The sequence below is a fragment of the Labrus bergylta genome, chromosome 1 (assembly GCF_963930695.1).
Source record: "Labrus bergylta chromosome 1, fLabBer1.1, whole genome shotgun sequence".
Classification (NCBI taxonomy): Eukaryota; Metazoa; Chordata; class Actinopteri; order Labriformes; family Labridae; genus Labrus; species Labrus bergylta.
Genome location: NC_089195.1, coordinates 8258260 through 8277908, shown reverse-complemented (window position 1 = coordinate 8277908; position 19649 = coordinate 8258260). Strand labels below are relative to the sequence as shown.

Genomic DNA, 19649 nt, shown 5'->3' with positions numbered 1-19649 from the left:
TCTCAGTAACAATGGTTGTGCCGTACCTTTGTTTTGGTTTTGATGGATGCGTCCGCAGGCGAGTGAAGGCAGTCTCGTGCACTCTGCGGACCAATCGCAGACGAGCAGACTGCAGCGAGGGACTCCAGTTCAGTGGGAGATGGCGCCCAGCTCGAAATCCGAAAAGGACGAGGGCAAACAGAAAGCTCAAAGAAAACACAAAGACCATGTCGTGAAGCTTTTAATGCGTGCGAAGGTAGGCGCTAATACAACGCAGTGTTTGACATGAAACATGTAAGGAGAGATAACGAGATATCACAGCTACATTTAAAGTAGCTTCTGCGGCTAGCTGCTAACTAACTCGACGACAACTAACATCCAGTGGCAGGCATGTAGCTTTTAGCTTATTAGCCTAGGTTTCAAACCATAAAAAACATTGAGGGCTTTCTGTTTTCCCGTTAATTGTCTCTCTACTTCTGACTATCCAAATGGCGGAGACCTCTTAACCAACAATGGTAGCATGCTAACTATTAGAGCCACATTATTTAGTGTATCGTTAACTTAGTCGGCGTTAGCGTCATATCACCATATCTGCACTTCACAGCCAATTAGTGCAACAAAAACAATACCGCAGGGCATTGAATGAAGCTTTATTTGTCGTAGTTTGTTATCATCCTTAACCACAAGTATTGCTATTCAAATGATGGTGCATGTCCAATACCTCCTGCACACATTTATATGCCCACTGCTATACCATGTATTTGTTTTTCTCTGTCTACATCTGGGTCCATTCTCTTGTCTGTTTTGCAGCTTTCAGGAAGGATTTCTCAGCGCCTGTTCAGGAAGCTGCCACCTCGAGTGTGTGTCCCTTTAAAGAACATAGTCAGCGAAGAGTTCCTGAGAGCAGGGTCAGTGACTTTGTCTTGTCTTAACTTGTTAGTTGTTATCATGAATCATGTATTGTTTTGTGGACTATACAACACCCTCTTAAGCTCATTGGCATTTCAAACCAAGTTGGATGTTTGGTGTGTCGATGTCTAAGCAGTTCTGTGTGTGTGACTTTTTGCTTCCAGACACATCTTTCTTGGTTTCACTAAATGCGGCCGCTATGTGCTGTCCTACACCAGCGACTGTGGAGAAGATGATGATTTTTCTTTCTATACATACCATCTCTATTGGTGGGAGTTCAACCTACACAGTCGGCTCAAACAGGTAAAGACATTTACTCTCTAGAACTTCCAGTTGTTTATCCAGTAGATTCATGATTGAACAGAGAAGTTATCAATATAACTGAGTAATCTTAATGTACGGATATCCTGTCCTTTGTCTCACGTCTGCACTTTTTCTTTAGGTCCATCATGTACGTCTGTTTGCTGGAGAGGAAATCTACAGTGACCTGTACTTGACTGTGTGTGAGTGGCCCAATGACCACTCAAAAATAGTAATATTCGGCTTCAAGTAAGGATATTAAACGCTTTGACAAGCAAGTCATATGGAGCTGACTTGTTTTTATTTCAAATTGTTCATGTCGTGTGTCGGTAATGATGAGTACTAATTTGTGTGCGTATGTGGTTCTTCCTGTCAGTACACGCAGTTCAAGCTCTGTTCTGATGAACCTAATGATGAGTGATGAAAACAACAGAGACATATACATCACTATTGCCTCCATGCCTCCTCCTAAACCTTGTTCCCAGTGCTGCCCTGTACCCTCAGCCACTACCATACGCACAGGTAAACATAAACACACACACTAAACAAAAAGCTTTCCCTAACTCTTGTAACTGCCTCTGCCTTTTTTCTTCTTACCAACAATATACTTTTCTCACTCCAGGAAGTGGTGAGTGTCTGGAGCATGGCTATGTGCTCAACAGCAGGTACCAGGTGGTGTACCCGTTCCCAACTTTCCAGCCCGCTTTCCAGCTGAAAAAGGACCAGGTCATTCTGTTAAACACAAGCTACTCTCTGGTGGCATGCAGCATCTCACTCAGCCCAGGTAAAACATATGCACCAATGGCAGTATCAGCACAGTTCCTAATACCTGTGTTTTGCTTATGCCTAAGATTAAAAATGACCATGATAATCCTGACGCTTGTTTTTATTCTGATTAATCCACTCTGTTTGTATTTCTTCACGTAGTTAATTTTGGCTTTTGAATGTGTCTTGCAGGTAAACAGGGTCAGTCATCGCATATCCTTTACACAAAAAAGGCAGCTCTGTCGATTCAAGCACCTGCCTCTTCTCCCTCCACCTCCTTGGCCTCCTCTTCTCCTTCACTACCTCAGGGATCTACAGAAAGCCAGGTTTCGCCAAGCAGACCCGTTCACGTTCCCTCATCTCCTAGCCAGTCACAGGCAGCTCTGCGAGCCCGGGAGTTTGCTGCTGACCTCTTCAGACGGGCCCAGGGAGCAGGAGGAGGGACAGAAAATGAAGGCCAGGCGGAAAGGAAAACTGTTGATGGTTGTGAAAATGAAGCAGCACAGAGGCCAGGAGATGAAAGGACACATTTAGATGAGAGGAGAGAGGAGCATGACTGTAGAGAGAGGAAGGAGACAGAAAGAAGGACTTGTTTACCAGAAGCATCAACATCAGATGGGAGCCACAGTTTGCCACCATGCTCTGAAGAAGTGATGTCTCCTGCCTCCTCTTCCCTGTCACCGTCCCCGTCATCGCCCCAGACACCCTCTTCATCCCAGGAGGCTGCCCCAAGCGAACCCGGGTATGTCAACTATTCCCGCCTTCACTACCGCCTCCAACAGCCAGGAGCAGCAGAGCAGAATTCAGGAGGTAAGAGGATGATTACGTCACAGGGAATGATCGATTGGATAAAACACTTTTAACAGGATAAGTCTCAAGCTGTTGATCTGTGTTTTCCTCTGTGTCTGTCTCTTCAGATTATGAAGATGATAAAGTTCAGCTACCATTCACGGTCACTGACCTTAAAGGAAGAAACCTGCAGCTGGTGACTGAGCCACACAACGGACAGGTGTGTGTTTTTGAGTCTGTAAATGTGTGACTGTAAGTCGAAAAAGATTTGATAGAATATGAAAATATCTTCTGCCTTTTATTTGGAATATTAGATACAAACGTTGAGTTATATCTCAGGGTACTTCATCACTTCATCAGGATACTAGCTCCATCTCAACTAATAAAGTGGTTTTCAATAGTTTTACTTCTAATTTGGACAAAAAGGAATATTGCCAAACATCCCACATATGTTAAGTGATCATTCTTTCCTCTTTCAAAAGTTAAGTGCCTGACTTTTTAATGATTATTTATCAGAGGTAGTTCTGTTTTAAACTGTGTTTACTATTCTGTTTATGTTTATACAAAGCGAACAACTTCACGAAAGTCTCTGTTGCTTTCACAGTGAAATATTGATGATGATGACTTTTTGAGCTTTTGATGTTAAACTGCCAAAGATATATTCTGTCATCTCATAAAAAACAACTTTTTCAGCAGCATGTACCCTAACTGTCACTACTGTGACATTTATTCACAACAAAATATTCACAAATGTCTGTGTATCTACTTCTGGAACTTTTAAAAAGTGTGTAAGTTTTAACCCTTGTGTTTTTACTCTTGCACAGACTGTGTGTGTGGAGCAGTTGACCCTGGACTTTGAGTATCTTATAAATGAGGTGATCAGGAGCGATGCAGCCTGGGCTCCTCAGTTCTGCTCCTTTAGCGACTATGATGTTGTGATATTGGAGGTGAGTATCTGAATGCACACATACTCATTGTACCGTGCATGCCCTGTTCATGTTGACTTTTAGTCTCTAAGAAATAGAAAGAGTCATTACTCATGTAGTCCTCGAGTTTACTTTAGTATATTTTTGCCTTCTGTGTTTCCTAACAGTTAGGGACACATGTAAGGATGAGCATTTAGCTTTCTACATAAGGAAATTGTGTTTGATGTGCATCAGGTGTGTCCTGAAACCAACACAGTGATGATCAACATCGGTCTGCTGTTACTGGCCTTCTCCAACTCAGATGAGGAGCACTGCAGGTATTTGTCCTCATATGACCCAAAGCAATCTTCAGGACTTATTTCACCATTTTTTTCTTACCCAGCTAAGTCTGATCTTTGTTGCTTTTCTTTCCAGGCCAAACACATACCATTCCAACCTGCAGGTCAGCTGGGACCTTAACACAGGTGTCTGTCAGACTGTGGGTGTTGGTGACCTGACAGAGGTCAAGGGTCAGACAAGGTGAAGAACTACTGCCGCCTGCCTTCACAAATACACATCCTCCTATCTGTTTGTTTCCTTTTTGTTTTAATGATAAGTTCTGTTGTGAAAAGGTAGTAAATCTGTATATCTCTCGTCAGTGGGAGTGTGTGGAGTTCTTACAGGAAGTCCTGTGTGAACACAGTGATGAAGTGGTTGGTTCCAGAGTGCAGCTCCCGCTACATTAATCGCATGACCAACGAAGCTTTACACAAAGGTGCGTTATTTCTTTCTTTTTCACCCATGCAAACCTGAAAATTTCAAGACAGGCTGCCTCTTAAATCTAACGAGTTGCCTGTTCACATGTGCAGCTCACAGTGGGAGACTTTCCCTCTCATGAGGAGGAGGGGGGGTCTCAGGAGGCATGACATAGGAAGCAGATAAAGTAATAGTGTCTGACACTATGATTACACTTTTTGCTTTTATATCAGTGATGTGTGTAATTTCATTTATCCACAGTATCAACAAATCCGAACAAACTGTTAAGTAGAAAAGAATATGAAGTAGCGATATGAAGACGATTGTACCACTCGGTTGATACAAACGGCGTCACTCAGCTTGTAATGATGTATTTCCTGACCTGATCACAACTGGGCTCACCCCGATGTCATGCTGACATTTTACTAGGAGGCTAGCAGAGAAAATTCTGTTGAAAAATTGTCCATTTGCATTCACTCATTCAGCTCTCCCAGCTAATTTCAGGAGTTTTGTTCTTGTGTATAAACACCACTGGGAACTGTTTACTCCTCACTCATTCAGAGCAAAGGTCAAGTCAGAGGTCAAATAAAAATTAATAAATACAACAGCTTTTGTCATCTACTTCTAGTTTTGAATCTCTAAAAGCTGAGCTAGCTAAATTTGTGTACAAGAACATTTGGTATACTTCCTTTACTGTCTCCAAATCTCAATCCAAACAGTAACATAAGATGACATCCAGGCTAGCGGGGAATCATGGGAGTTCGCTCTGCTACTCCCTCCCCCCTCCAGTGAAAACAAACTCTGTGTTGACCGTAGTCAATACGAACAGTCAAAACCGACCTGAGGTTGAGAATATGTTTACCGACGATGTATCCAAGTATCACTTACATGACGTTTTTAATCAAAGCAGCACATACAGCAACAGTACGGTATTTTCAGAAGCAGCTCCGCAGTCTTTGACGTAACATCCAGTGTTTCCACAGCAACGATAAATATTTTGCATCTGTCATGGCGGCTCATCCTGGCGGCTGCTGCAAAGACACGTCCTGTAACAACTATTAAATTATGGATTTTTCTGGCTTTGATAACTGTTGGAAATATTTGAGGTGACGTAAGTACTCAATGAAAAATTATATATTACATCGGCTTCGTCAATTTATAATTAATTTAGATATTTGAATGTAAACATTGTCAATTCTACATACTATCCCTTTAAGAGGTTGTGAACGACTTTAGGCCATTAGATTGTGAAGTCATGCATTTCCACCTTGTCAGAGAAAATATTTTGTCCGATTAGGAGCAGTAAATGTTTTACAAATATTGTTTGAGTGTTAATTCACGGTAAGTATTCATAGTGACATATCACTTAATGTCTGGTAATTATAACTGTATTAATAAATCATAGTACAATAAAGTATTGTTGCTGCCTAAGTTTCATACATTTGAGAAGTAATTTATTTTACTGGCGTGAACAATCAAGAAGTAAAAGCAATAATGTGTAATCCACCTCTCACAGCCTGCCTAATCAATCAATCAAACTTTATTTTTATAACGCCAGTTCACAACAAATGTTTTCTCCAGACACTTTGCATAAGAGCAGGTGAAAGACCTTACTCCTGATTGCATTAAAAACAAAGCTCGCTATGAGCAGGCCTTGTTTTTCTCCATATTTAAACAGAGCTCCCAAGTGTGTTGTTTGGTTTTCAGTGTGTGTTCGTTTAGTCAAGCATGGATTCAAATCTCACTCTTCTTCTCACCTGCAGGCTCGTCACTGCAAGTGTTGGCTGATAGCGACCGATGTACCTGGATCGTGTTATGAAAGGAAAGAGGGGGACGCGTAAACACTCCGATGCACGTCAACGAGACCTCATCGCCAGTGTTGAGCTCAACTTTAATCTGAGCACTGCTGCACATGTTCAATGGATCTAATTGTTCAAAACCTGGGTCAAATTCAAACGGAGCAAAGAACTCTCTAGGTTAAATACTGTAAAGAATTTTTTAGGTGTTCTGTGTTTAATTTGACACCTTTCATATTTTTTTGTTGTCATAACCACCAAAACAAAGAGCTGGACTTAACCAAGATTTAGTTTTTACATTTTTATACATTACGTTGTACTGTTAATGTAGTGTGAGCGTTTCTTGTGCTTGTGTTTGTAACTGAGCGCATGCAATATCTGCACCTGTGTGATTTTCTTACGGGGATTTCATCCAGAGAATAAAAGTGTGTGTGTTGGAGTGTGTGCATGTTGGATGTGTTGGTTATATTTGACAGATTCAGCTGCTTCTGAACCATTTCAGTGTAGCGGCGTTCATGCAAAAATGCTGCAGTATTTAAAGTCAACATGTCTAAAATGTTTTTTTAGTTTTTTTTAAGTATGTCATAGAAGTGGTGGGTTTGTTGGAGTCACCTGTTCAGCTGGTTAATATCACACACCATGTTAACTGGCATGTAAGTAAGACTTTGTTCTATTGGAATATTTTGTAAAAATAAAAGGTCCTAAGTGGTTTTTTTTTTTAAGTCTGTTGAATAAAGAACAAACACATAAAGGATCTGGACAGTATAAACAGTGGGCAGCTGTGGCTCTGTGGTGTCGGTCGTCTCTCCACCAGAGGATTGGGAGTTCAATCTCCAGCTCATGTCAAGGTGTCTTCGGGTAAGCTATTGAACCTCGAATTGCTCCCCAGTAGGATAACGATAGAGAAAACAAACTCAACTCCCTTTCAACGTAAAGAAAGAAACAGGGTGCTGAATCCTGAGAAATGTTCAATTAGGACAGCACTCCAAAATTGTGTTTTAATTATCAGAGCGTCTGCCCGAAACGTCCGTGTGGCAATTAAAATACAATTTTTGGAGTGCTGTCCTAATTGTTTTTCTTGTTCATCAGTGGTAAAGCCAACAGTGTGTGATTGCATATGATTGGTTAATAGATGAGCACTTAACGTAGCAGCCTCATATTAGTGTGTGTTAATGTGACATGTAGTCTTAAAAGCAACTTTGATGAGTCTAGAAGACTTGAAAAGCGTTTACCATCCTGAAAGTGTGGTGAACAGCCCCCTGCTTAAATGTCTGTCACTGTCATTGAGTACCACGTTAGTTTTAACACTATTGACATCAATCCTCGTCCAGACACCAGCATTATGAGCAGGTAAAAGTCGTTATTAAAAAACACTTAAGGTGGAAAAAAAATCAAAATATGAAGCTCCTGAGGAACTTTCAGGTTGTGAATGTGTGTGTCCCCTCCTGTGGACAAAGCTGGACGTCATATCTGTGATCTTGTCCTTTACATGTATGTATATTGTTTTTTTCTGACAAAATGTCTCATTCGGCTTCACTTTTCAACTCACCATCACTCACAAAATCGTATAATACTGTTTCTTCAGGGTGCTCCCTTGTCTGACACCTCCACTTGGCAGGGATAACAGGTTGTATAAAATTAAAGTATAGAAATGACGGTTGTTGTTGTTGATGGTCTGGTTTGCTAACGTGTTCATTAGGATGTATCTTTATTCATTTCAATCTCATTTATTACCATCTATATACTCCCCACAGGCACTAAATAATATATAAAGGAATATACACAAAAAGAGTGCGACAACACACTAAACTGTGTGACTCGAGTAACGTCCTCTCCTATATGTTCATGACTGTAAAAGCTGTACAGTACTGTGAATAATAATATACTATTGGGACAATAATATTTTCAAGAGAACCCAACAAGGTCACTCCCCTTTAGCTGTTACACCTCCCTTCAAAAGAAAATCAGAAGGACAAACTGATGGTAAGAGGTTTGAGAGAGGAGGGCATTTAGAAAGAAACGATAGTGGAAAAAAATCCCATGAAGAAAACAATTCTGGCACAAGTTTTGAAAGCAATCACGTCCTTTTAGTCAGCAGAGACAATAAAGCTACAAACGTTAATCACATAATAGAGTACAAAGGTGTAATAAGACAAACAAGGAGCTCATCTATAAAAGGTTCAGAAGCTCCTGCTAAGGACAAAATCAATGCCACATATTTTACCCACTTGGTTTTATATTTCATGTCTTAGCCTGCCTTCCTCAACATATAAATAAATGCTAATTACTTTGTTTACTTTTTAGCATCTTTGGTGGGATCTGGGTTGTCGGAGCATCCTGCAGGTCATCCCACTTAAAACTATAATGATCTTTTTTTCCTTTTCTGTCATAAGGTCACACTCTTTGTTACATTAACATTTGCTAATATATTTAAAGTCGCCATGTTCCCATGCTTGGTCCATTGTCATCACAATAAAAATATAGCTCAATAATCTGGATGTTGGACACAGGTTTTCTTAAGGCAATAATGGTTCAACAACATACAAATAGTGTGGCTGTACGACTGTTTTGACAAAAGGTACATAATATATATTTATCCACAAAATATTTAACATTGATATCAAGAAAATAAACATTTACTTTTGCACTACAAAAACTTTTGAGAGCCCTGCAGCGTGTGCTCCTAGCTGTTGCAACAACTGGTTGCCGTGGATACAGTGGGATAGGGTGGGAAAAGCTTTGGCCTCGTCTTTTGGCCATTTCGATCACACTGCATCTCAGGTGTGTGTGAGATGTTTGTCAAGAGAGATTTGGGCTTGAAGGAATGGATGATGAAAAGATGAAAAAAAAAGGTGGATGAATGAGAAACGACAAACTGGGAAAGAATCACCACAACTAGGCTTTACAGTCACCATCTCAGGTTTTTTTTTTTTTTTTTTTTTTAAACGCCATGACGACACCGAGACTATTCCACAGGACCATCATTTATTAATCCACCAATACATAATATATAGAATACAGTTTTTTCCCAGACTAGTAATCTCTCAAAGGCACAGGGTAATCAGTCAAATGGCCAAATGAATAATATGTGAAAAAAATAAAAAATATGGCTAATTCCTTTCAATTAACATCCACATGCCAACAACATGATGCAGTATCATTCCAGATGCTACTCTGACGGTAAAAAAAAAGTATAGTTTAGAAAGTACCATTCACTAAAGTCCACCTTCCCTGCATAGTCATTGCTTTAAAAGGCTAAATGAGTGATATAGAGGAGAACCTCTCTCCTCAGCCCTCAGGTCATTGATTAGGTAGGGGAAATCAAGAATATATCCATACTGTATAAAGTAGAGCTGAGGCTGGACAGGAGTGGCTACTGACACTGGATGGACAGGGAAGGCACAGGGCACAAGAAGAGTGAAGGCAGAAAGGAAAAAATAATGGTAGCACAAGTGCAGAGGAAAAGAAGTTGGCAAATGTTCACACTTTCACATACATGATTACACACACCACACCACCACACAGAAAAACGTTGTCTGTTGGCAAACGAGAAGTGGACACGGGTCGACAGGATGGGATGACATGATGTTAAACTTAGAGCACATGATTATGTAAAGTGTATGCATGTGTGTGTGTGTATGAAGATTATAAAGTGAGTATTTAAAGGGGTGTGCCCTCAGTCAGAGTGTGCAGACTTAAACTCGTCCTGGGCTGCTTTGCTGGTGGCTCCATCGGCTCCTTCTCCTCGTCGACTGCACTCAGAGAGCTGGACTGCAGCACCAGGTCTCCGGTCTCATCCTCGCTCTCTTCTTCATCATCGTCCTCTTCTTCTTCTGGTGAAGAAAGGCATTTACATGGCATCAAGTGACCTTTCAATGGAGGCAGAAACTTGACATATGACTAAAGAAAACCACACTGCAATTACCTTTGTCCAAGTCTGCAGAGTTTCGACTCTTGATTGTGCTTGCAAACTACAACAGAGAGCGAGAGAGAGAGAGAGAGAGAGAGAGAGAGAGAGAGGGGGGAGTGGACATTTATAATCATAAATCATAAAGTGCAGACTGAACTATGTGAGAAGCTGTTTGTGCATGTGCATACTTCTCCCATGACAGCGATGGGGGTGACTCCTTTAGCCTGGGCCACCCTGTGTTCTATCAGGTAGTACATATACTCATCATATAGCAAGCGGATCAGGTGAAAGGAGCCAAAACTGGCAGCACTACGCAGAGTCAAGTCCCTGATTACCATAGAACTGTGGAAAAAGCAGAGTGGGTTAAATTATCTTCAGTATTAAATCAAATTTTCGGATACCTGTGTGTTTTCTCCTCACCTATAGAAGGACCAGTTGAGCAGGAAGATCTTGGCAGCCTTTGGTAGAGTGGCGGGGTTTTGCTCGTAGGGTTTTAGGGCCTTAGTGACGACCCCATCAAGCCAGGTGGCCCACTGCTCCAGAGAGTTCTGCTGCTGCAGAGTCGTTTTAAAGTCCAGCTCTATCCTCTGTACTACACTGTCTTCACACTGACACACCCAGGAGGCCTGCTCCTGAGGGGGGACACAAGAGGTGTTAAGGTAATGTAAATGTGACAATTTTATCTAAAGATACTGAAAATGTTATCATTATTTTAAAATCTAATTTTTATTTTTATTTTTATGAAAACAAGATTTGATAAAAATCAGTTGGGGCCGTTGTAAGGCCGTTTTACATTTGGACCAATGCGGTCGATGGGAAAGAGTAAAAAGAAGGGAGAGTTTAACAAACCTGTACGTTAGTGAAATCCACTCGGTTGAGGTCTGAAAGCATCTGGTTGATCTGGGCCGAGTTCTGGAGGACGGCGCGTGCCGCCTGGGCCAGGTGGTTCAGGCTGGTGTAGCGACGCAGCGTCTGAGAGAAGGCGCTCACACACACCACCTGTAAGAAGTGAGGAGGAGAGAAAATGAATGAAGTCTTCATGAGATGGATGTTAAGATAGCTGCGCAACAAGGCCAAGTTTACAGCTCACAAGTCGACCAAACATTAGTAAATGAAAGCCACTGCATCAACTCTTGCATAGAAGAGTTTCATTGTATTTGTCGTCTTAGTGTCAGGTTGGCTTATTGTGAGAGTCACCAGCCTTCAGGGGAACATGTTAATGTGACATAACCTGTTTTGTTATGAGAAGTGAGTTTCTTCTGTGCCTGAGTTTCAGAGAAGTACAAGAATGCACCATGGTTTCTTATGGACTTGTTCCTCATAGATGATAGTTGGCTAGGAAAACTTTTGTTAGGAGAAGCCCTAACCTTTGGCTGTCCAATCACAGGAGGAAAGCATGTTAACATAACAAGACCACCAACGATACAGCCCAATCCCATTAAGTACAACAACAAAAACTCTCAGCTCGGAATAATAATAATAATAATAATAATAATAATAATAATAATAAAGGGAAATGATTATATAAATACCTTAATGCGAACCATCTCCTCTGGGATGTTCATCATGCCACCTGACAGCCAACTCTCCAGACTTTTGGCAAAGTTACGTATGGCCTGAGTTAAGGCACCTAGGGGCAGGATGGTGGTCATTTAAAGAACAAGGATTAGATTTACATTTATAAAGGAGGGATGCTTCACCAAACAGTTTAGTCTCAGTTTATCAGGCCTTATTAACTCACTGGGGATAGGTCTCAGCACATCAGGGATGAGGATCTCCACCAGAGTCTGGTAGAGCAGGTTGTCACACTCTCTGGTCCACTGCAGCACAGGCTCAAACTTACACAGAACCACCAGGCAAGATTTGGGCAGACGCTTCTCAGACTCATGGTGTCTGGAGGAGAACATGACACAGTTGTTCCTTAGTTACAGGAGTGGAGGAGATATGTGTGACGGTATATCTTTCATCGGGTTGACTTGGGGATTTGTGACACTTACAGGTTGAGGGATTCTGTGTCACTGCTCTGGCTGAACCTCCAGAAGGATTTCCACAGTGTTTCCACAAGAGTAAATTGAAGGTTGACCATCACATCCAGTATGGCCTGTGTTCATCAAACAAAACACAAAAGAGGATTAGTCTGAACCAGGGGGGTTTTCAAAGTCTGGGAAAGTGAGCACCCCCCCCCCTGCTTTTCCAAAATGTACTTCAACTGTGACATCAGATAGCTGGCTGTTATTTCATGTGTTTTAACAGTACAATCATGAATGAGCTACGATCCTTGTCTTTGTTATTATGTGCCTACTTCACAGTGTTCTCTGTAGAGAGTCTGAAAGGCCTTTAGGTGTTCTGAAAGGATTCCATCAGGCAGGGTCCGATCATGCAGATCAAGGTCCACAAAGTCTGGTAGCAGCCTGGAAGCCTCTAAACAAGACACAGCAACAGAGAAGCAGATGAAACACTGAGTTCTAGCAAGAGCTGCAGTCACACACGAATAATAATGGAATCAAATAGAGAGAGATTGTGTAGATTGTGATTGCGAGTGTGGAGGTTTCTCACCCAGAAACTGTTGATACTGTTGCACCTGTGCTGATATATCACAGAGTGCTCCCCCCTGCTGTTGTCCCATTACACCTGATGTCCCATTGGTGATCCCCTGTGTCTTCTGAACTGGCTTTATCCTATTGGACAAAGCACCCATCAGTCAGTTACACAGGGAGAAAAGAGTCAAAGGAAGGACACAGATAAGTTGCAATTGTTGCAATTAAAGCCAGATGCAGAAACACAGTAAGCGGAGCAACTGTTTGACATCTTGTTTGAATGGACTTCACCACAGATGCTCTGTGTATTTGTGGCACTATAATGTGTCTGTTACACAAGAAGATGGTCTCAGGTACCTGCTTTTCTGTGAGAAAGGCTGCTGCCTCATGGCCATGTGCTGTTGTTCATCCATCAGTCTGAGCAGAGCGGAGCCAGATTTGATCCTGAGGCCATAGTAGTGATACTTAGAGTTCCCTCTGTAACACAAGCATGAAAAGTTAAGACAAGGCCCTGGCACCCTACTTTAGCTAAATCAAAGAGTGTGTATTACGCTTGTCACATTACCAGATTTTTTATTTATTTTTTATTTTATTTTAAATGGGATACAATTCTAGTTAGAATCAATCAATATTGGTAATTGTTTTGATACAGTAGCTGTTTTGATACATTAAGCAATGCAAAACCTAGGCACCCGATAATTGGATATTTCCTGTTTATGAATACCAAATAAATCAGGCAAAGTCCTGAACACTGTCTAAAGAAAAAGACCCACAAGATTTTGGAACAAAAATGTTGCCAATGTCTTTGTCTTATTCAATTTAGACAGTGCTCGCTCTTTCTCTCGTGGAATCTTAAAACAAAAGCAAAAACACTGAAGATCTGTAATTTTTTTTAAAGATCTGGTACTTTTCAGGTACTTTTGGTCTTGTTCATTGAAATAAAAGTGATTGTTTTGTTTTTAAACCACGTGGCATCGAAAAGTATCGACACTTCGTACATTTTGACAACCTTTTTATGCACGTGTGAAGTGTGTATACCTGGTTCCTAATCTCCGTGTCCGTAGCCCCATGAAGACAGACCTGATGAGTTTGCCAAAGGATGCAGCATTAACAGGTTCTAGTTTCTGCTCCTGGCAGTGCAGCAGGTAGTGGTAGTAGAGAGTGCAGCGAGGTAAACTCACTCCCTCTGCCCCCTCGTAGTTATCACACAACCATTGCACCTACAGAGAACAAAAGTTTCTGAGCGTTGATGTTTTGGATTCTAACAAACACATGAGACAATTTCTACTTGAAAAGGAGCGCTCACAGTAGCAGGGGGCGCCCGAGAGTTTGGGCTGGAGTAACTCTGTCCTCCAACACCTCCACCTGCTGCTCCTCCCCCTCCTAACATATAACCTCCCTGAATGACATAGCCTCCTCCGCCCACAGCTGCTCCCCCACTATTGGCTCCTGCTGTTGCCACAGAAACCGACTGCGAGGTCACAGAGCCGCTGAGGTCTGACTCTGAACTGGGCGTGGCCTCATAGTACGTGGAGGACGAGGGGGGAGGAGTCTGAGAGTAGATGGGCGAGTCCGAGAAAGGGTAGTTGCTTGCTCGACTGGAGAGAGAATGATGTGTACACATATAAACAGAAAATATAAATGCACAGTACACCGGCATGTTGCAATGTGTGTGCCTGAGCTCGTCCTTCAGATATGTAAGATTCACACAGAGAAGGTGACTCTATACTCACATGGTGGATGTAGTAAATGTTGCGTCTCCTCCTCCATCTACATATTGCACCTGACCAGAGTACACCTGAACGATACGAAAACATGCGACTTAAAGGAAAAACAAGTGCATGTAAAATATATGTTCTCCATTTGACACTTTGTTGTTGGCCAACTCTTGTAGGAGACATCTGGTCCTTTAGGTGTCAAATGCTGTTAAAGTCATGTCTAAATTATTTGAAGATCTACAGGTATTAATATACTAATAAAAAACTGTATCATCATTTAATCTTGTGCATAACCCCAGTGATTAGCAGATTAGTTTTATGCTATAAAATTGCAGTGCTATACCATATGCTCTAACAACCAGACATTCTGACTTACACTGCTTCTTAAGCCAGGACAGCACTCAGTAGTGATTATATTTGCAGGTGTCTCTTCCCCACACTGATGGGTTGTCTTACAAAGTAAAATCAAAGTGGTGATTTGTATTGATATCCTTAGTTTGTACACAGTTCAATATTTTTTCGCTGTTGTAAACATTTTTAGTCTTTCCCATCTTTGCTGTGCACCAGTTTTGTTTGAAATTAATAACAAGCCTGCTTTGTATTGACACCTGTCCCAAATAAAGGCAGGGTAATTTCATTGACTGAAGAACATCATAATAATAAATTCATTTGTTCGAGTGTTTACCTCTTGGTTAATGTGCACAGACTGCAGGCTGTTGACGTGGCCACTCTGAATCCTCTTGGCTGCTTGCAACACTGACCTCTGCTGATGAAAAAGCGAACAGTTCAGATGAAACTTGGGGTGCTCAATCATTCGTTGTGATTTGATTCTACGTGGTCAAAAAACTCATGTAGAAGCTCCATTTTATGTGGTGTGTGTATATGTGGTATATTACCTGTGTGGTGGTCTGAACTGGTTGGACTACCTGAGTAGGAACACCAGGGGCAGGTGGACTAGAGTCCGACAGACTGTCATTGGAGTGAACAGAGTCGTCTGGGGATAGAGAAGATATGGTGGAGGAGAGAACAAAGATAAGACAAGATACCTTATTTCCAATGTACACAATACAGCAACATTTTGTTGAGGACAAGCTTCCCAACAGCAACACAACAAGGAAGCCAGCCATAATAAGGTCAATACTTACGACAAACTGATTCCAAATCATAATAACAGCCAGTGCAGAACATCCCACAAACAAGTTTTTAAAGAAGAAAATGTTTTAACTAAAGAGTTGAGAGGAGGAAGAGTGTGTCTGTCCCACTCTCCTCTCATCCTTATATGTTGCATGTAGAAGGACAGCCTTGGACAGCTAATCTCCCCAGATGGAGAGGCAAATCACTACATCTTGTAAACATGCAGATCAAATGAGAAAGGAAGTGAGGGATGATGGATGGAGAGAGAAAACAGGGGATGGAGGGTGGAGGAGAGGATCATTTTCACTTCCTCGTGTCCTACAGGTGAGAAAACATTTTACTCTCAGTGATTTGCGATGTCCTGCTCTCACTGTGTTGCTCTTATCCCACCCTGAGTTAAAAGCTGTAAAGGTGCCCATAATTACACCAAGACCAGGTTACACTTGAGGCATCATGACTCTGCACAACCAAACACTTCATAACAGGTGGAAGGAGAAAGACTAAATCTAAACAAGACTAAAGGCCAGGTCAATCCGTGCCATACATTCTGGTCTAAATTTTCTTTAGGTTTAGGCAAACTGAAAATCACAGCTAGTCAAAACAAAAAACAAAAAAACATTTGTGCCTGGCCAAATAAAAACCAACCAAATCATGTTGATAAAACAGAGATAGTAAATGCTACCAACAGTACCATATCATAATCTTACAATGTCTAAACATGTGTTAAATCTACCTGTTGGACAGTCTACACAGTAGATGTGTCTTACATATTCACAAAATATTGAATACATATTAACTAAGTTAAAAAGCAGTGTTGTCATAAATAAGCACTCTGGGGTCACTTGATTTATCAAAACATTATTGGAATTTGATGATTAAAAATATCCTATTTGTCGCCCTAATTAAATAGTCAACTTCAATTACCAGACGCCTGTAATGACTGCTGAATGTTTGATACAGGCATGATACTGTTAGGTTTGCTCTTTCCTGCAACAAAGATTATTCATTTGACACTTCATCAAACCGTTTTGTTTGATTGAACAGAGGCAGGTTGATTCTGTATTTGAGAATTATTGGACTCTGTTTAGAGAAATCAATAACATGACAGGGAAGAGTTTTTAGCTGATAACAAAACAGACTGAATTTTCAGATTTAGTAGATAAGACAGTGGATACAGTCAGAAACTAGAGAGAGAAAATGGAGAATGACAGGCAAGAAATGGCGAGGGTAGGAGTTGGTACCCAGCTGTCTGCTACAAGGACTATAGCCTCTGTTCCTTTGGCACGCAGCCTAACCGCTAGGCCAACAAGCGCCCTGAGACAGACTAAATTCACAAGTTTTACAGTAAGTGGTATGGTGTCAGTCATGTGAATACTACACATGCAAAGCTGAGATATTGTGCTGTGTACAAACTTGCTCTTTAAAATGATTATCCAGATAAGAGGGTGGTTTTAGTATACACATATCAAACTTTGGGTCAAGCCTGGCCTGTGTGTGTCTCACTCTGGGTAAAAGTTGAAAGTGTTACCTGATACTAGCTGGCAAAAAGATCTATGAATAGAGTGCCCAAAAATAAACATAGAGACACACAACAAGGTTCATTCTAACTTATTTCCAATAGATAACATTTCCAGTAGTTTTAAAACCAAGCGTTTGTAATTTTTTTGAATTCAGATTACATGTTGACCTTAATTAAATATAAGTATTTAACTCTAATTCATTTGTTCTAATATCCAGCAAAGGTCTAAAGCCTTGTGAGCACACATTGATTAGATCTAATAGATACTGACACCAGCTTGAATCGTAGGCTTAAAGCCAAGTTGATGTAATATAACAAAAAAACATGATTGTACATCAGACTCTCTAAAAAAGGCAAAAGTTGCGGAGTATTAGAGACTTTAAGAGGTTTAATCCATTATCCATCCAAGCTCCCACGTTCAGGACTACGTAGCCTAGCAACCAGCCTAGCACAAGTCCATCAGGTTGTTTTGTCCTCATACTGTATGAACTCCCCAACAAGACCGACAGGCTTCAGTAGTGGAACTGAGATTTTTTTCCCCCAAGATAAACGACTAAAACAATAATTTTATAACTGTGTTTTTATCTCCAATAATTTGAGAAAGGAAATTAATTTCCTTCAAATTAAGACAAGCATCAACCCTCATTTAAAAGCTTAACAAAAAAAATGTATACACTGCTCTGCACGGATTAGGAAGCAGAATCCAGCACTGCCTGCTTTCTTACACCCTTGATACAGACTGTGGGAAACTTCCTCAGACTGCATACCACATCATGCCGTCCTGCTGCCCATGTGAGAAGAACGTGTTCTGTTTGTGTGTTTACAAAGTATGACATTTGCAGCTATATGTTTCAGTCATTCATTCGTCTCTCACCTGTAACAGTAACTATGATGTACTGAGGCGAGCTGCCCTGACCATTACTTTTCTGGACCGCAGTTGCCTGGATTTCAGGGGTAACATAGTGTTGGGCAGGAGTGGTCAGAACCACAGCCTTCTGGCTGTGGGCCTGGGTGGGCGTTGATTGAGAACAAAGTGCATCCTGTCCTGTTTTTGAGGCAGCAGCTGATTGGTTTACTGATGCAATGGTTCCTGAGGTTGCTGGGATGTTGGAAAGGAAGTGTGCTGTCTTTGCGGATGAGGGTGTGGTGGAAGCAGGTGTTGCTATGGTTACTGTGTTGGTCTGCTGAGGCTGAAGGTCCTCTGAGTATCCAGAAGTTGCCATAGCAACCAGGGCTTTGAGGCACTAGTTCTGTGGGTAAAAAGAGGAGGCACTCATTTAGCAAAGTGCAACAAACATACTCAACAACACATAATGGTAGTAATTTCACCGTTCAATACTTGGCCAGACAGACCAAGTATTTGTGCGTTCACCCATGAAGCTCACATGTTGTTTGTGTGATTGTGTGTAGGTATGACATAAACCAAGGAGGAAGCTTTTGTATGACACCAGGCAGAAGTCTAGATATTTGCCTATTCACCCCAGTACAAAATACAGAGTAAACTAAAAACAAAAAAAACCACACAAATAAATGAAATATATCTCCAAAACAAACTGCACAGATACTTAACAAGTGAAAAAACAAAAATAGGAACATGTGCAAAAAAAAGAACATGTGCAACACTAGGAGCAGTAAAAGATGTTAAGCTCTGAAAATAGATTCATACTAATTATGGACCCACTGTCAGTCAGGATGTTTGGCCATCCCACTGTAGGATAAGCCACTCCTGCATAAACCAACACAGCAAACGAGGCAATCAGATGATCATCCGGCACACCGTGTTCACGGGAGTGACCTGCCCGAGTCAATGTCAGACCAAAAACTTTTTTCAAAGTCACAAAACGACTACGAAACATAACACACTCGAGTCTCAACATTCAGAACTCAAGAACGACTTTGTGTGAGCAGGTTTCTCTGCGTCTGTTTCTGGACTGCTCGCTTGAGAAGTGAGTTGAGAAAGCGAGACTGATCGCTTCCCCCCCCCAGCTAGCTGCTCACGTTGAGTTGTGACGTTAAAGCGAGCTAACTTAGCTGGTTGCTAGTTACTCGATTCGGACAGTCATTTGATCGATAACCATCACTTGTTAAGTATCACAACAAGTCCATCTTGATCGACAACGTCGGAAAAAAAAAGCCACAATAATTGAACTTAAAAAGTACGATTGTCACTACCTAACACACCCGCCATCTTGTGCTCTTATCAAAGATCTGACATCGCCATAACAACCGTCTGCGTTTGGAGAGAAGCTAGCAACCACTTTCAACACAGTCACATCGACTTATCTTATGTTAACGCTGACGAATGTACAAACAGCGACACGTATATAATAAAACGCAAATGAAGCAATACTTCTACGTATTTTACTTTTTCACCTTTAGTTTATCCCAATTATGTCTGTTTTAGTCGTTTAAGGTTTTTTTTCCTTACATTTAGGTTGTTATTGTTGACTCCCGTTGCTTGGCTCTAGTCGCCAGGACTACCGTGTCTATGGCGCCTTGCCTTCACCGGGGCAACTGTTGCTATCCTCTCGTCACAGCCCCGCCCCTCACTAAATGCTGATTGGCTGATTTGGGAGGTGGTCGCAGCGTCAATAAAGAAAGACACAATTGATTGGTCGACGGTCCCCGTCTG

The 19649-nt window shown here is 41.4% G+C and overlaps 2 protein-coding genes across 6 annotated transcripts; one reads left to right on the top strand and one right to left on the bottom strand.

Moving 5' to 3' along the window:
• The first annotated feature begins 79 nt into the window (after positions 1-79).
• On the top strand, positions 80-6907 carry dcaf15 (DDB1 and CUL4 associated factor 15). Its single transcript, XM_020655703.3, has 13 exons — positions 80-235; positions 790-887; positions 1053-1191; positions 1331-1437; positions 1565-1710; positions 1811-1972; positions 2146-2763; positions 2871-2962; positions 3567-3689; positions 3903-3985; positions 4083-4187; positions 4307-4422; positions 6167-6907. The coding sequence occupies exons 1-13, from the start codon at positions 140-142 to the stop codon at positions 6220-6222; spliced, it is 1941 nt and encodes a 646-aa protein (XP_020511359.1). The 5' UTR covers positions 80-139; the 3' UTR covers positions 6223-6907.
• Positions 6908-8264: 1357 nt separating this feature from the next.
• On the bottom strand, positions 8265-19578 carry rfx1b (regulatory factor X, 1b (influences HLA class II expression)). 5 transcript variants are annotated; one of them, XM_020655719.3, is made up of 18 exons: positions 19446-19578; positions 17892-18267; positions 15261-15358; positions 15050-15130; positions 14380-14444; positions 13953-14244; positions 13685-13866; positions 13004-13123; positions 12666-12787; positions 12412-12530; positions 12107-12210; positions 11851-12002; positions 11642-11739; positions 10959-11108; positions 10530-10741; positions 10298-10451; positions 10125-10170; positions 8265-10032 (listed from the first exon to the last, which is right to left on the bottom strand). In XM_020655719.3, exons 2-18 carry the CDS (start codon positions 18238-18240, stop codon positions 9860-9862), a joined length of 2517 nt encoding a protein of 838 aa, XP_020511375.1. In that variant the 5' UTR covers positions 18241-18267; positions 19446-19578; the 3' UTR covers positions 8265-9859. The 5 variants fall into 5 exon arrangements, with proteins under 5 accessions (XP_020511375.1, XP_065809033.1, XP_020511376.1 ...); XM_065952961.1 differs by having other exon boundaries at positions 8265-10029; XM_020655720.3 differs by having other exon boundaries at positions 15050-15127.
• Between the last annotated feature and the right edge of the window lie 71 nt (positions 19579-19649).